We start from the raw sequence: 17,706 nt of genomic DNA on the forward strand, positions 1-17,706 counted from the left end.
TGCCCTAAAAAGGACATCCCCCCCCTATATATTCTAGGACTGATATTACTTTGACGGGTGCAGGACAATGTGGTGCAGTGACATCAGTATTGTGTACATGCCGCCATACTTTGGGAACATTTGCATATCAGTTATGTGGATGATAACAATTGATCGCTCAGTAACAAAAATTTAATATGGAACCAGCGATTTTCTGCACAGTAGATATCATTGATCTATTACTTTTCAGCGGAGGACAATCGGGTAACAGTGTCTACAAGTTACAAGCAAGAATTATGCTGTCGGAGTGAATGTCACCCAGTCTTACATCATATCATTCACCAGACAAGAGATCTGCCGCTAATGAGATGTAAATCGCAGGTAATTACCGACACTTAGGGCCCTGAGATTCTCTAAGTGACAAAACCAAGAATTCATCTGAAGTCTCGGTGACAATAGATGTGAAGCCGTGTCACGAAGACATGAGACTCTGAGCAGAAAAAAAAATCACAGAATATCTCGAACTAAAGAGGAACAGATGAACGTTCCCCTGAATTCCAGATGGTCCTTTCAGAAGAATCCGGATCTCTCACATCTCTAAAGTCTAAGGATTGAAATGCACAGTATGGATGCAAGTATTGGGACTCGTGTATTCAATCATCGAGTTAAGTATTTCCACCCAGCGCCAGAAAATTGGGCATCTGGTCCATACACACATGGTTGGACGAGTCTGATGGAAGATCATGACCGGCCGCACAGACCCTGGACCTTAGCCCCATCTAACACCTTTGGGCTGAGCTAGAACGGAGATTGTGAGCCCGTCCTCTCCCTAACATCAGGGTCTGACCTCACAAATACTCTTCTGGACTAAGGAGCAAAAATTCTCATAGACAACTTCAAAATCTTGTAGATAGCCTTCCCATAAGAACAGGAGCTGTTATATAGGGGTCAACTCCATACTATAGTCTGTGAATGTAGAATGTGAACAAAGCTACTGTAGTGTAATGTGGAAATGTCTAAATACTGTCGTCCAGATGTTGTATCTAAGTTTCTTAGCTTTTTAGTTTGCCAAGAAGGCCTCCCACATTGGTACTAGTGATTGACTCCAAAGTCATCTCCAAATTCACTTGTCTTCCTCTGGACCTTTAGGATTCTTCAAAATGTCAGAGCCAATGTTTTTCCACTCTCACTAGTTCCATTATGTGTATGGGGATAGTAGACCCAGGGGAGCTGACGCCATAGGGGGTCTCGTATGCAGTCCCAAGTTATGTGGCTCGGCCTGAGGAAAATACCTCCACCAATGCATAGTTAGCTTTGGTGGGGTGTTTCTCTATGGCAATGCTCAATTCTGGGGGGGTGACTTCTGGTATTTAGGACATTTCCAAGGAAATGGAGGAGTTGTTGCTGGTTGGTTGGAGGGGTATACATGTGCTATGGTCGGGAGGAACATAGGCTGTGATTGCAGACTATACCAACAGGAGATACAAAAAGGTGTCGGCCGACCAAAAGTTGAGAGACAGTGGGTATCACCTGGTACCGGGGGCAGTGGAACTGCCTACTGATCTGGGGTTGGGATCTTGTGGATTAAGGGCACTGTATTTTGGCCATCCACCTAGCGTTGCTGTATGACCATGGATGGAAGAAATGAAGCTAACTACATTGTTAACCTTCCTGGGTGACTAATACAACCCACAACCTCAAATCTTCCCAAAAGTATAATCAACCTTTACTGGTGATCCTGGGCAGTGTTTGGGGGTGGTACCAGGTGGAAAACTAAAACATCTCTAATTTGGCAACACCAATGTTCATGGTAGTTGGGTATCGCTGCTCCATTTTATGTAACGGTAAAGGGCTGAGCTGTAATGCCACACACAACCTGTAGACAGGAAATGCATAGTTTTTGGAAGCAAACGGACATGTTTTTCTAATCCTGGACCATCCCTTTAAGTAAAATATGATACTAGCTGGAAAGTAAAATGTATGGCTAGTCCAGATCTGCTACATAGTCTTAAAATGTGGAGCTTGTACAAGTTTTCAGACTAAGAGTCAAAAACAGAGGTGGACAAACCATTGCTGCAATCTGTGTAGCCACGAGGTAAATGGCCCACTACCACCTCCAAAGCACATGGAAATGTGCATAATGATGAGCTATTGAACTGGAAAGAGACAATATATTGTTCTCGCATAGAGGTCTCTTCTTTCCGTGTCTGTTTGTTGTCAAAAACTACTCTGGTGGCCAGATATGAAACCAGCCTGTAAGAACGTCAACCTATTCTGGTCCATTAATGGTTCCTCTGACTGTTTGGGTGCTTTCTCGCTCTCTCCTAGATCCTCCATCCTGTTATGTCATAGTTTCTCGCAGCCCACAAGTTGTTCGTCTTTATCTTCTGTCTTTAACTCCATGATGTTTTTTGCGGAAATCAATGTCTGTACATGAAGTGAAGGCGGCAATTGTCTGTAGATTGGATTCCATAGGAAGCGTGAGGTCCTGTGTACTTGGAAGTATAAGGGAAGGGGAGCCACGTACAACCGTGAAATATCTTGAAGGACGTTCTTGTAGATGGACAAGACATTGGAGATCTTTCTACGTGACCGTTCTCACCTAAAGAGCAATATCCATCTTGTCCTTACAATGTCTCTTGACCTTTCTTCTCATGACTTCTGTTCCTTTCTAGGTTTCGCATGATTTCGCTATCAATTTTAACCCTGATGATGATGAATGTGAAGGTAAGGGACATGAAAATGAATTACAAATCATCCATTATTCCCAATCATCATTAGATCATTTAGAATTTTGCAAATTTAATGTTGCAAATACCAATCAGTGACCTCTAGATAAAAGTCTGGCAGGGCTTTGTCTACATGAAGGTCTGCTCTTGTAGAAGACCCAACTAGACTAGGAGATCTTATGGTTAATGTCATGACCACGAGAAAGTGTTGGGAGTAGAAATGTCCTTGAAAGGTGGGCAACCAGAAGGTCTATATCAAAACCCTTAAATAACCAGTGTTCCTGAGCCACCAAATTGTGACCAATTAGGTAACGACATGTGATACACCACTGAGGAGGATAGCCCGGCATGAACCTCATTACCTTGGTATTTTTGCATGTACTTTGCAGAATGATAAACCTATTAATCTTTCTCTTAATCACATCATCTGTAGGTATTCAAGGCATAGTGGAATCATACCAGAACTGCCTCCCCAAAATTCAGCTGTATGGCCCCACAAATGTTGCACCAATCATATCCCGGGTGGCACGGCTGGCAGCGGATGAGGAGAGGACTAAGGAGGCCTCGGTGGGTTTTCTGTACTAAATTGTGTAAAACTGATACATGATTTGTCTGTGTCTTGCCCACTCATCCATGGTCTCTTCTTGCAGAAATACTATATTCTACTCATACTCACCGATGGAGTAGTAACCGATATGGCAGATACTAGAGAGGCTATCGTTCGGGCGTCCTACTTGCCTATGTCCATCATTATCGTGGGTGTTGGAAATGCAGACTTCACCGACATGCAGATTCTTGATGGAGATGATGGGATCCTGAGGGCACCCAAAGGGGAGCCAGTGCTCCGAGATATTGTCCAATTTGTGCCATTCAGAGAATTCAAAAATGTGAGTTTATCCTTTTCTGTAGCATGATATTTCCTTCTCTCATCTGGATGTTATCGACCTTAGTGTGAGGATGCTGCTACAAGAGTTTGCATCATGCCAGAGGTCTAAATTACTGTAAGTGGGCTCAGAAATCAGTGGCCATCATGGTCGTCCAGATATATCCAGGTCTCACACAAGGCTCCACTGGAATGCTAAGAGATAAATCATTATGGCCCCATACCGTCACTTTGGACCTGCTGTCCACCACGGTAGGACTTGCCAATGCCATAGTGCTAGGTAATTTCCACATTAATCCAGCACTAAGCTGCCATCCATAGTCACTCAGTAATTCCTGGTGTTATTGTAACTGCTGTGATAGAAAGAAGATGATTACTACCCAATATCTTCAAGAAAATGAAAGTAAAGGATGCCATTTGTTTTCTGTATTTCAGGCTTCACCGGCTGCCTTGGCGAAATGTGTCCTGGCTGAAGTGCCGAAACAAGTAGTAGAATACTACAGCTACAAAGTGTTTCCTCCTCGTTGCCCAAAAGTAGATTCCCCAGACTCTGCTCTCAATTCTCCTGAATGAGCCCAGTCCCGTGACTTCGTAACCAACATCTCCCCATCCTTTTTTTTGGAAAGCTTATATCGCCCAGCGTTCCAGCCATTGTCCAATACCATCCGATGGACCAGCCAGACCCCCAACCATTCAGAAGTCCACTTTACTTCAGTTGTCGATGGAGTCACCATAACTTTCCACTTTTTTCAACCAGTGCAGGACAATAATTATTATGGACACAATGCACTGATTGGCCTATCTACTGGAAGAGTCCCCATCTACCGTGTATAACCTAGCCTCAGGTCCTTGAGATCCTGATTTATACTTTGGCCCTTCTCATCATATCTAGTGAGGCTCTGAATGTAGAATACGTTATAAGGACTGGTGGGAAATGTCTATCATTCTTGGCCTTATAGTCTCTTCACATACTGTACATTTCCATATGTTATGGTTGGGAGGTCATTCTGTAATATTCAGTTTTGTCATTGGATCTTCCATTATCCAGAACATCTTCTATATGGACAGAAGTCTTGCGTCCCTTCCACATCCCACCTCCATGATCTTTTCTGACCTCTCATTCTACATCTATAGACATTAATATGGAGTCAGTCCCTCTGTAGATATAACATCTCCTGCTCTTCTGGGAAGACTTTCTTCAACATTTTGGAGGTGTTTGTGGAATTTTTATACCTTGATCCAGAAGAGTGTTTATGAGGTCAGACCCCGATGTTGGGGAGGGTCCAGGCTCACAATTTCCAGTGCTAGTGTTGAATTGGGTTGAGGTCCAGGCTCTGTTCTTCCTTATCAAACTGCCCAAACCATGTCTGTATGGACCTTGTGTACTGGGGACTATCATGGGGAACAGAAACTGGAAGTTACAATTGTCCACAATGTCTTGTGTTGAAGTATTAAGATGTCCCTTCACTGGAACTAAGAGGTCGAGACTGACCCCTGATAACAGCCCATAGCATTATACCCCATCCAAACTGTACAGCAGGCACCATACAGTCAGGGGGGTAACGTTCTCCTGGAGTCACCAAACCCAGGCTCCTCCATCAGACGCCAGTTACAGAAGTGTGATCCATCTATCAGAACACATTTACTCCACAGTCCAGTGGTGGTGGCTTTACACCACTCCATTCGACGCTCGGCATTGTGCTTGGTGATGTACGGCTGAATGCATCTGCCTGGCCATGAAGCTCCTGGCGGGGGGGCGAAAAGTTTGTGCTGATGTTATACCGGAGGAGGTCTGGATTCTGCAGATATGGAATCAGAAGAGCGTTGGTGACTTTTCTGCCCTCTGTTCCTCAGCACTTGGTCCTCCGGTCTGTAACGTTACGGGGTCTCCACTTCGTGGCTGAGCTGCTGCGGTTTCTTCCACGTCTCAATATCACTCACAGGTGATGGGGGAAGATATAGGAGGGAAGACAAGTCATGAACGGACTTGTTACCCTGGTGGCCCCTATTACAGGACCACACTGGTATCAGTGAGCTCTGCACCATCGGCCGTTCTGTCATGTTAGTTGGCATGGCGGGGGGGCCGGAGGTTATACACCAGGGGTGAAAGGCTGGATGTTATATACAAGGGGCTGAGGTGGGGGACTGGGTGCTACACACTGGGACTGAACTGGAATTGAATGATTAAGACGTGTTCCAATCCTTCTGTCCATATAGTCTTTGTCATTACTCTTCCATCACTTTTCTGGATTTGAGGTCAAGCAGTGAATGTTCTTGCTACGTCGTCTTTTTCTTTGGTCGTAAGGCTTTTCTGAGGCAGAATTCATAATGGGATTCTGTTCATCCGACAAATTTCCATTTTTTTGTTTGACTCTTATAGGGAAAGATCTGATGTAGCCGGGTGTATTCCTTTTGAAACAGCGAGTCTTTTATAAGCTCCAATTTAACACTTCATTAGTGCTTATTTTTTTTATATCAATGGAGTCGTGGATTGAAGGGCTCGCAGAAATCCGAGTTATCAGCCACATACTCGCTCATTAAAATTATCTACAAAGGGATCTCTTGGGGTCTTCTCAGCTCGCATGAGCACACAAATCTATGACTTTACTTTTGATATCTGTCAGATTAACACATCTTATAGCAAGTCCGATAAGGAACTGGGGGGGTATCGCAAGGAAATAAAAGCTTGCGGGGGGTCTCTGAGGCCATTTACTGAAGACTTAGCAAGAACTTTATGTGAGGTCTTCGAATGATTGCCGAGGAGGCCTCTCTCTACGCTCCTCACCCACCTTCAGCCTTGACCTTTCCGAAGGTCGATGTTAACGACGAGTAGATCTACCTTAACGTTTTACAAAATCTCTTTATTTTCCATAAGGGGCAAACAATATCCCGTCTTTCAGGGAATCCAAAAGTTATAGTCCAATATACATATATTAATGGACATGCAGAACGGTGTAATGACCGGACGCCTACAGAAATAACTATGTGCCCTATTATTTCTGTAGCGCAACAATGGATCAGACTGTGTACTAAGGTAGAAGGAGTGACTAAATACACATCGTTTAATGTTTTCAATGCATGTACAGCGATCAGATCCCCGGAACCCGCTCGTTTCGTAGCAGTTAGGAAGGCCTCGACGCGCATCTCTATATACTACATGTTGGCGCTTTTGTGAGGTTTGCATGCTTCTCGTATTTGTATCCTGGAAGAAAAATGTCCCCAATAAAGATCTCTGCTCTCTCTCTACATGTCTGTTCGATTCTCTTTTGCGATATAGATAGATATATATATAAAAAAAATTTTTGTGTTAATATCCACTTTGAGGAGTTTCGGCGCTCTATAACTATATTATTTGTTGTATATTATTTCTTGTTCTTTTATTTTTTTTTTAATCCCTTTTTTTCAAAAATAAAAGCTTTACTTACCCTCCTCAGGTCCAACACTGCGTCTCCGTCGCAGCTCTCTGTTTGTTTTTCTCTGCAGCGCTGATGTCACATGGTCAGTGCAGCCAATGAGTGAGCTCAGTGACTCCGAGCGGCTTGAGCTGTTTACTCAGGGGAAGCCGCTGAGCTCAGATTGGCTGCAGCGCTGTCAATGTGATGTTAGAGATGAAAATTACAAACAGTGGGAGCAGCGGCAAAGACTTAGCGCTAGACCTGGGGAGGGTGAGTAAGGCTCAGTTTGGTTAGTTTTTAAAATAAACTGCAGTCAAGGGAGTGCAGTTTTACAAAGCCTCTTTAACTGGTTGCCCAACGGGTGAGGGGGACACATGCCTCTAGCCCACTCCTATGCCTAGGGGCGAGTCCTCATGCATATGGCTGTATTAGTACTCCATGCAAGATTCACATCACCTATAGCAGTCCATCCTGCCCTACTGTACCAATATATACCACTCCCCTCATAAGGCGGTATTTCTCTTGAATTCTTAGTGCCATATTTCATTTGATTTGTTGGCATTTATGAATATATTAACATTGCTTCAACAATGGCCTCCCTGCCATCAATATCATACTCCTGTCCTATTAAAGGTTAGCTGTAACCAAGTTCTTTCTATGTAATCTGGGAGCAGCATGATATAAGGGCATAGACCCAGATTCCAATGATGTATCACTTGCTGGTCTGTATGCTGCCATTTTTTATAAAATCCGTTTTCTTAACTGCAGATCTAGCAGAGCTCAAATGCTGAGCGGTGTATAACCCCGCCCACACCGCTTTTGAAAGCTGCCAATCAGAGCTGGGGCAACACAGAGCAGTTGACTAGGAAGCACAAAACACCTAGTCTTGTAGTGATAATCTGCTGAATATAATATTGATTTTATTGAAAAAGCAACACACAACCTAGTAAGTGAAACATCGCTGAAATCAGGGTCTCAGTTACTAAATCATGCTGCTCTCAGATTACATAGCGATACCTGCTGACATATTCACTTTTAATTAAGAGTGGGCATGATACGTTCCAGAGAAGTGACCGTCAACACAACTTCCCCAGCACCTATCACCTCCCGATGCAGGGGCGAGAGGCACCGGATAACCCCAATGTGTTATTGCATTGCTAATACGTGATGAAAAGCAGAGGTATGTCTCCCTTTTTAATACAACTCGAACCAATGCGTAGCAGTGGTGGGAGCTGATGGACTGCTCCCTGACACGCCAAGGGTTAAATGCATTTGATGTTTATGTATGTGGTCGGAGTGCCCTGGCGCGCAGGCAGGGCCGTGGGGTACTCGGTACCGGGCCCGTCGACTTCAACGGGGGGACGGTGTCACGGCGGCGGCGACCCGGTCCGTGGCCCTGGGGCGTCCATTAAATAAAATGATGATGAAAGTGGAAGGGGAAAAGTTGTTGGTGATGTGGTAAAAATGAAGATAAAGTTTGTAGATGGTTAAATACGTGACGCCACCTGTGGTGTTCTGGTCAGAGGTGACCAGCGCTGCGGTGTTGTTCCCCTGAGACTGTTGATGTGGCGCAGCTGACATAAAAATGGCTCCTCACAGGTGGAGCAATAGTCCCAGGGCAAAGATGTTAGATTAATAGTCAAAATGGCTGTGAACGTTGGGGTGCACAGAAATGAGAGAAAGACAGAGAGGTGCAGTTTCTTTACCTTTTACTGGTAATAGGTTTCAGTCCGGAGTACCACATACAGGTGATGGAATGAGTCCGGCTGGCCTGGAGGCATTCAGGAGATCCACCTTGCCAGGTGGGGATTTAGGACCTTCCTTCTGCGCTTTGTGTGTGGGTCTCCGCTGTATATAACTATGCTGCGACCCTCTAGTCGTGATGGTTTCACTAACCTGTACGGCTGTCAGCGTGAGCCTATTCCACGGGTACCGTTCTCTTCACCGTCGGCCCCGGGCTCCTTATCTGCTGCCGTGCCCTCAGGTGTTCAATGTCGCACAGGGATTTACAATCCCCTGTACTTTCAGATTCGGCGATCAGGACATGCAGCTCCTGACACCAAGGACGTCCCTTTTAGCGCTTCGCTCTGGGGTCTGCTATATGCAGATTTTTAGCTTCCCAGAGCCTCTCCATCTCTGCCTGTGTCCCTTCCCTCTTCACGGATCAGCTCTGCTTATTGAGCTCCTCATCGATCAGCTCCCTGTCTTGAACTGACAAGATCTTCCAGAAAGATCTTTTTACCTCCCGTTTAACTGCCTTGTCATTTTCCTCACAGCTCTCAGCTGCTCTTGTTTCCATGACAACCCCCTCAGCTCACTTCTAGCTGACTCACCAACCCCCTCTGCTGGCCAGAATTTATAAGGCAGCTCCCTTTTCTGACCTGCAGCAGGAATTGTGATTTAATCTATGTTACCTGGCATGGAGGTCCCCTTTCTGCCTCCAAGCATGACTTCACCTCTTAGAGGGAGGTAATGTCACTGTGACAACCGGACTCTGGAGTGTCACATGATAACTGCATGATACTCATTGGGGCTGCAGTTAGCTGAGACAGGGTTAACTGTAATGGCTGGCCCAGTTTGGGAGGGGGAACAGAGAAGGTAGCAGGTCCAGGAAGTGACAGGGCCAGTCAGGATGTGGACAGCAGTGAGCGAAGCAGCAGGTCTAGGACAAGCGGCTGCTAGGGACAGCATTGGCCTTATACTCGGGGCAGTGGATTGCTGAAAATACCCTAATCTAATGGCCTGGGGCAACATCTAGATGGCACACTCAGCTTGTAAAGCTGCAGGGAAAGATGGACTCTGACTACATGGGGCAGAAGGTATTGCAATCTAAATATACTGTTAGTGGTGGAGAAGACTCCCTAGGGCTAAGAAAGCCAGAGAGATGGACATGCTAGTTATACCGAGAGCCAGGGCTGAAGTTGCATCCGGTACCTGTGCGAAAGATAACAACCCATTGGGCCTTATCCTCTACGTCTGCCTGTTAATACTGCTATTCACCAAGTAAAAGTTTGGTTGTTTTTATGAACCTCGTGTCTCCTGGATTAATTGCTGCCCTGGTTCCAGAAGAGGAATGCCTGGACTCAGAAGAGGAGGCCTGCAGCCCCAAAGGACGTGTGATGCCCCTTACAAGTAGCAGCACACTGGGACTGGGACACAAGATATCTGTAGGATGCCAAAGCGAGTGGGAACAGAAGCTCGCCCATGACTACCTCGCTTGAGCATCTTACAAATGCACCCCGCCATGCCACCATTGGTAGGAGAGAAGAGCTGTGACCCTCAAGTGCTCATCTGGATTACATTTTGCACGAAGCCACCACAAGGCTGCCATAGTGGTGTATGAGCCCTCTGCTGTACCTCCGTATACTGACGATATCATATGCAGGCATAAAGAGGCTTTTTTCAGAACAGAATAAATGGTGGCATGCTCCATTGTTGTTAAAATGGTAATTGGCTACTTGCAGAGAACATTTCTGTATACCTCTGCTCTTCCGTGTGTCTGATCCCCTGGAGAGGTGGATCGTTACATTTCCCACAGATAATCAATACATATATATGAATGTGTAAATGTCATCTACACAGAGGACTGATCAGTGTCCATAGTGTCACCTACTGAAGTTTGCAATCTTGGACGTTAATATTGACCCTACAGAGACTTTCTACGAGACCAGAATCTTCTACAAAAGGAAAAGACCTTCATTTGCAGGCAGCTGTTTCTGGGTTCTGGCCCCTCATCAGGACACTGGTTGGCTGAGTGAGAGATACAATTACCAGCCACAATAGCTTCAATCCAAGGCCTCCTGTCAATATTGCTGCTATTCATAGCACTGTTAGTCCACATGGGCTCTTCTCAGGTCATTAGTCATGTTCATCTCTCCGTTAAATGACCAGCAAACATATGGCTGCCGTCCAGAGGCTGCGTGCTATATCCCTACACTGTAATGTGTGCAGTTCTGCTTGAGAATCACTGTCTCTATAATGTTCACCCTTTGGGGCTTAGCATCTGGCAAAACACAAAATGCCTCGTCTAAATGCCACCATATGTGATCCATGAGCCTGTTAAGATGTCAGGAAATCCAAAGCCGTAACACCATTCTTTCACCCCTTCACCAACATGTTGCCCCGCGGCTAGACCGGCCTACGAGAGATTAATCCGTTTTGCAGTTTCCATAGGTTTGTTTTTTTATGCCAAATTCTCGTCAGCAACTTCTCCGAGCTCAGAATCCTCCATCGGAAACATCCTGTTATGATAAACTGTGCTCCGGTGTGCCGCCTCCTCCTCCTCAGCCGACGGGGATTCTCCTCCTAGACAGTGGCAGACTTCATATGTTAGACATCTATTCTGTATATTTTATCTACCAAATGTGCAGATCTAAAAATATATCCGTCTGCACATTGCAAAGCGGTAACACCTTACAATTACGGCCAATTTTGCAAGTTTTCCCACCTACAAAGAATGGAGAGGGCTGTAATTTTTATCAACTGTGAAAGACAGAATCTTAAAAAAAATAATCCAGAAAATCACATTGTATGATTTTTACATAATTAATTTGCATTTTATTGCATGAAATATGTATTTGATACAATAGAAAAACAGAACTTAATATTTGGTCCAGAAACCTTTGTTTACAGTTACAGGTCAGAGGTTGACTGTAGTTCTTGACCAAGTTTGCACGCACTGCAGCAGGGATTTTGGCCCCCTCCTCCATACAGATCTTCTCCAGAGGTTTCAGGTCTGGAAACTGGCTAGGCCACTCCAGGATGTTGAAATGCTTCTTATGAAGACACTTGGTTGCCCTGGCTGTGTGTTTCAGGTCATTAAACATGCAAATTGTCTCTTCAGAGAGGAAGAGGACTTGAACTCTAGGGCCTCGTTTTGGAAGTAACAATCCTACAAGTCATTATCCACCCTTTAACGAGCCTGGCAATATGACTTAGAATAAAAGGGAAATCAGAATCTCCATTTGCAGACAGGGTGTTTGAGGGTATTGACCGTTGTCACTACAAAGTTTGAAATTTGGCTGGGTGAGAGGCTAAGACTGGGATTTAAGGGGTAAGGTTTCCCCTTGTGGAGAGTGACATGCTAGGTCTGGCAATTCTGTATGACTAGACTCATATGCGTTTCATGTGCCTCTGGGAAATAAAATATGCAGATCTCATACTTTGTACGGAGGAGGTTGTTGGCCAAAATCTCACGATACATAACCTCATCCATCCTCTCTTCAATACGGTGTAGTGGTCCTGTTCCCTTTGGAGAAAAGCACCACAAAAGTATATTTCCCCCAACATGCTTCACTGTTGGGATGATGTTCATGGGGTTGTACTCATTCTTCTTCCTCCAAACATGGCTAGTGGATTTGATACCAAAAAGTTCTATGTTGGTCTTATCTGACCACATTACTTTCTCCCATGGTTCCTATGGATCATCTAGATGGTCATTGGTGAAGTTCAAATGGGCCTGGACATGTGCTGGTGTGAACCGGGGGATCTTGCGTGCCCTGCAGGATTTTAATCCATGATGACATAGTGTGTTAGTAACGTTAATGTTTGAAAATGTGGTCCCAGCTCTCTTCAGGGCAGTGGCCAGGTCCTCTCATGTAGTTCTGGGCCGATTCCTGACCTTTCTCAGAATTATCCTTACCCCATAAGGTGAGATCTGGCATTGAGTCTCAGACTGAAGAAGATTGACAGCCATCTTGTGTTTCTTCCATTTTCTAATAATTGTGCCAACAGATGTTGCCTTCTTACCAAGCTGCGTGCCTATCCTATAGCCCATCCCAGCATTGTGCAGGTATCTAATTTTGTTCCTGGTATCCTTAAACAGCTCTTTGGTCTTGGCCATGGTGGAGATGTTGGAGTGTGATGGATTGTGTGGACAGGTGTCTTTTAATACAGGTAATGAGTTCAAATAGGTGAAATTAATAAATTTCTTGTTAAAGAAAAACTAACCAGTCTGTGAGAGCCAGAATTCTTGCTGGTTGGTAGGTAATCAAACACTTATTTCATACAATAAAATGCAAAGTAACTATACAAAAATCATGCAATCTGATTTTCTGCTTTTAATTTATAGACTCTGTCTCTCATAGTTGAAGTGTGCCTATGATAAACAAAATTACAGAGCTCTCCATTCTTTGTAGGTGGGAAAACAGGACTGAAAACCCCTGAAGAAGCCATACTTGTTGGCGAAACTGTGGATCTAGCGAATTGCTCAGCATTGTTATGAAGTGGCTGTGTATTGACTATTGATGTCCAAGGTTTTATCAAAGCCCTTTTTTTGAACTATCTTTGTGAGCATAACTCATAAATTATTTATTACTCTGACATACATACAGTATTAGTGGATTTTCACTATGTCCTATTTCATCAGTTAGACGTTTGCTGCTTATTTGAGTCAAGATGCCATCGGATCTAAAGCCATCTGCACAGACAGCTCGTGGTCTTTTTGGAGATACCATTGGTGGCAACATAGAATGATCTGCCGGCGTTTGTCCATCAAGTTAATTTTTCCTGAACCATAAAGTGTTAGTGAGTGGGACATATTCCTAAATCTTTAAGTATACAGTGGGTTTTTCTGTGTATTCCGTCTGCTTAAAGTTAGGACTGGAGGACTTGTCCCTTTTTATGGTGGTAACATGGTCATTGACTGATGCTGGCCAAATCTGATGACTTTAGCAGGAGGGCGCACCATCTGTTGTTTTTGTGGGTGTCCTGACAGCATAAATCAAGCATTAGGATGTTGGATTTTAGCGACTCTCAGGACAGAGGTGTCTGGCAGTGACTTACTCCCTTTGCGCCTTTTAGAACGCCGCACTCTCAGAAGAACTGAGCATGCATGTATATGTAATATCTGGAAGGACAGCATTTGGCAGCTATCTTCAATGTATGGCCCGATAAACAGGCTAGTAGGCATAGGGCACCAACACCTCAAATGGTCCACCTCCAATCAAGGTGATGGCAGTAAGTAACCAGTATGGATGGAAGAGTGGAAAATTGGAGAAAAAATTCCTACTGAAGCTGGACATGGTGTACAGGGGTCACTTTCTAAATTTTGCTTTTGCCCCCATGATTTTACACAAAGCTGATCTGATCTCCACTAAGTAATGCAAGTGTAGTCAATGAGGTTGGGAAACCTAGTAAGTTCAGCTCCATGCAAGACCCGTACACAAATGTCGCGGTTTTTGGAAACAGCCTTGATTTTAGTCCGGGCTAGCCCCTTTAGTTTACATCTTACATTTTCAGGGCTTCTCACGAGACTTCAGAGTTGTTCTCGCTTCCTTCAGCTCAGGTCACGTCTTATATTTCTATTCACCTCTTGACTTGATACTATAATTCAGGTGGCCACCGAGAGTCTCTTCCGTCAGAGAGGTCTCCATAACCGCTATTGTGATGATTTCATTGCTTGCCTGGGTGAAGCAGGGGTTGATGTTGTATTAGTAGATTAGGCTTTTATTACCGTCTTGTAACGCTGCTGGTCTCTAGCCTCAAAACATTCAGAAGAACCTGAGATTTAATTTAGATCTCGGTATTCAAGCAGCGACGGGAAGTACGTAGCGCGACCGCTTGGAGTGGAGTGGGATTAGCTGACAAGGGCTTTATAAGCCCGGTAATGAGAGGATGTGGCTAAAAATGAGAGTACAAGTGATGTGTTGGTCTATGGAGCTAAGGACCAGAGCAAGAATGCAAAGGGAAAGGGGTAAACTCATGCCATACATAGAGATCAAAGAGCCTACGGGGTAAAAGAAGAATAAGGACAGATTGTTATACATTTTAATGTCTGATTTTGAGTCCAGAAGACTGAAATTATTTTTAAGGGGCCCAAACTGGTATAAAAAAATATTAATACTCGCCCTCAGCTCCAGTTTTCACAGCTTACCCAGTTTCTGCTGGTCTATACTGTATATCAAACAACCCCTGATGAAGCTTGGCGAAACTCACATTGGGACATACTCTTGAAAAGTAATATATTATGATATTATCTGAACAGTTAATTGTTTAGCATTATTTTTTTTTCTCTCTGTATGCTATGACTACACAGTATATAATGATACCCCAGAGTACATATAAGCTAATAATGCCGCCTGCATATTGAGCGTATTTATAGGTATTATTATTACATTATATATTGGGCTGTCCTTCTAGCAGTATTTTTAGTCCACTCATGAGTAACACTGTTTTGCCTGTATTTTTAACTGTTTAAATAAACCTTAGTCTTTATTATTGGCTTAGATCAGAAGAAATCTAGCAGTTAAAAGGGTTGTGGGATGAAAATTATATTTAAAGGGTTTAGACTAGGATCAGAAAGTTATAAAAACACACCCTCTGCAATCCCCGTAGATCCTGTTTCGCCGATCATCGCAGCGTGCCAGAAATGCATGTACCGTAAATGCCCTCTCAGCCAATCACTGGCTAAGGCGGGTCACCACTGTAGCCAATGATTGGCTGAGGGGGCTTTTTCTGTCTATGGAAAAGGGTCCCGAAAGTAAAGGCCAGTAGGGATTGGGTAGGTGTATAAAAGAGAGCTGTGGGGAAGCAGTAAGGGTGAGAAATGATTTATTATACCAGTCTGAGCCCTTGAATAATCATTTTAATATATTCAGTGAAACATAATTAGGTTCGACATGGCCACACCAATTGTAACAATCATTAGCAATCCTAGCGTCCTTATAACCCCTGATATAATCTGTCAGGAAGCCCCCATAAATATTAGATGGTGAGATGAACACAAGAAAAAGTGCCGGCTTTGGCTGACTTTAATCTATAGCGTAGGGGCGGCCTTAAAAACTCTGGAAATTAAACACATTCCTCCAGGACCCTTCCATACATTTGACTTTCTTGTACCATATGGATAGACTCATCACAGTCTATGATGCTTTTCACATCTCACATTTTTGTATTTTTTCCAGACCATTAAAAAAAAAAAAAAAGTTAAATTTTAATCCAAATTGTAGATCAAAATCGCTCTTTCAAGTCAACAGGTAGGTGAAAAAATAGGCAGTACATGGATGTGTCTATATCATCCATGTGTTGTCCATTTTATGGTCAACAGAATTTTTTTTTCTTGCGTATGAGAAAAAAAATGAATGAATCCCGAACAAAAAATACATGACATTTTTTTTTTTAACTGCACATAAGTTTTATTATGTATGCAGAAACAAAACAGGAGTATGAAGCCATCCTAAGACTATGACCATGCACTTTAGTGCCCAATCAAAGAACATTATGACATGCATGGTAGCTTTTAATAAAGGTCTTGCACCTGGGGTGGAAGTCCAAAGTGCACCATTGGAACTTTATTACTATTCGACCCACTCCTGTGTCCTGAAATGTTATTACTACCACTCCATTGTGTTCTGCCTCCTTGGAGTGCTCCTCTCTGATAGGTTTCTGGAGCTGGAGAGTTGCCAAGAGAGTGCTCCCTTTTTTTTCTGGGAACATTCGAGGAGAGTTGGCATTATGAGGTCAGAGCAAGTAATACCCCCCCCCCCCAGAAATACAACCCTTCTACTAGGGTACACTTACAACATTTGAGAACCGGGGCCAGAGAAGACGTGCAGTCAACGTTATCCACGCTTGACTGATGAGCACCTTTATTGGGGCCAGATTTACATTTAGACTCCGTGGGCATGACCGAATCTTAAAAAGTCTTATAAAAGGAAATGTACCTATGAATACACATTATAAAATAATGGTATATATTAATAGAAAAGTGGGCTTCATAGATGTGAATATGGTACCAAATATAATGCAGTCTGATAATAGAAATTCCCTATGGGTAATGCTCAAGATTGATTATTTCTGAACCTCCGTAAAAATCCCGCAGTGCAATAATTTTTCTGCCCCCTATTACGGTACGAATAAAGCACTATAACCAGGTAAAGGAGGGCTCCTGAGACTCCACTTTTATCCGTTGTTCTAAAAACAGTAGCTGCTGGACTTTGTCACAGAGCTGAGGGTTCAGCTTCATTACTTGAGGGTCACACAGAGTCTGCTCTTCTATCTCCGCAGTGTCTCCATTCTGCCGGCTATAGACTTCTTTCCAATAATTGTAAACCTCCACGAATGCGTCTTCTCCCAGCAACCGGATACATTCCCTATACAGGCAGAAAAGAAAATTCATTGCTAAAATTTACAACATGATTCGAATAGGTAAAGTTGTCAAAAAAAAAAAAATGGACTCAATCAGGTGCCCCTTTTCAGCATGAATGGGTGTCCTAAGTGCCCCCTAGACATGGTTGGGGTATTAATTGTAGTCTGTGACTATAGAAACACATAGGTCTGCTCTAAAACTGTATGCAACGAACTGTAAAACATTCAAAAGTATCTGCAAAGTTGCCGAGACAAAAAAACAAGAAAATAAAAGTGACTTAAAAATGCAAAAGATGAATCGAGCCCTATGCCTTTTCTTATTAATTTATTCCTTCCTTCCTTGGCTCACTTAGATTTATAGTACATTTTTAGGCAGCCCAGTCCCTGCACCCCGGTAATAACTTGTTACCGGATTTTATTGACACCATATCCGTATGTGATGCATATTACTCAGGTGGTGAGGAAACATTGTGTCACCCCTGCTGACCTGGAGACTCACGAGTCTAATGGACCCAAAATGAAAAAGATTTCCCCATACCCTGGAGATATTTGCATCACCTGTAATCATGTCCTCGGCCGTGGAGCTGCTTGACTTGCTCAGGAAGTTGTATATCAGTAGTAAACTATTTTTATA

The 17,706-nt window shown here is 43.7% G+C and overlaps 1 protein-coding gene across 2 annotated transcripts in view; it reads left to right on the forward strand.

The window, feature by feature from the left end:
• CPNE7 (copine 7) overlaps positions 1–6,837 on the forward strand; it is an 87,688-nt gene extending 80,851 nt beyond the window's left edge. For both annotated transcript variants that reach the window (XM_073583640.1, XM_073583650.1), the window contains exons 13-16: positions 2,655–2,706; positions 3,142–3,275; positions 3,359–3,595; positions 4,027–6,837. In XM_073583640.1, the coding sequence (XP_073439741.1) occupies positions 2,655–2,706; positions 3,142–3,275; positions 3,359–3,595; positions 4,027–4,164 (561 nt within the window). In that variant the 3' untranslated portion in view covers positions 4,165–6,837. The remainder of the gene's footprint in view (positions 1–2,654; positions 2,707–3,141; positions 3,276–3,358; positions 3,596–4,026) is intronic.
• The last annotated feature ends 10,869 nt before the right edge of the window (positions 6,838–17,706 follow it).

This window comes from Dendrobates tinctorius, unplaced genomic scaffold, assembly GCF_039654945.1.
Source record: "Dendrobates tinctorius isolate UK_male_01 unplaced genomic scaffold, ASM3965494v1 ptg000009l, whole genome shotgun sequence".
NCBI lineage: Eukaryota > Metazoa > Chordata > Amphibia > Anura > Dendrobatidae > Dendrobates > Dendrobates tinctorius.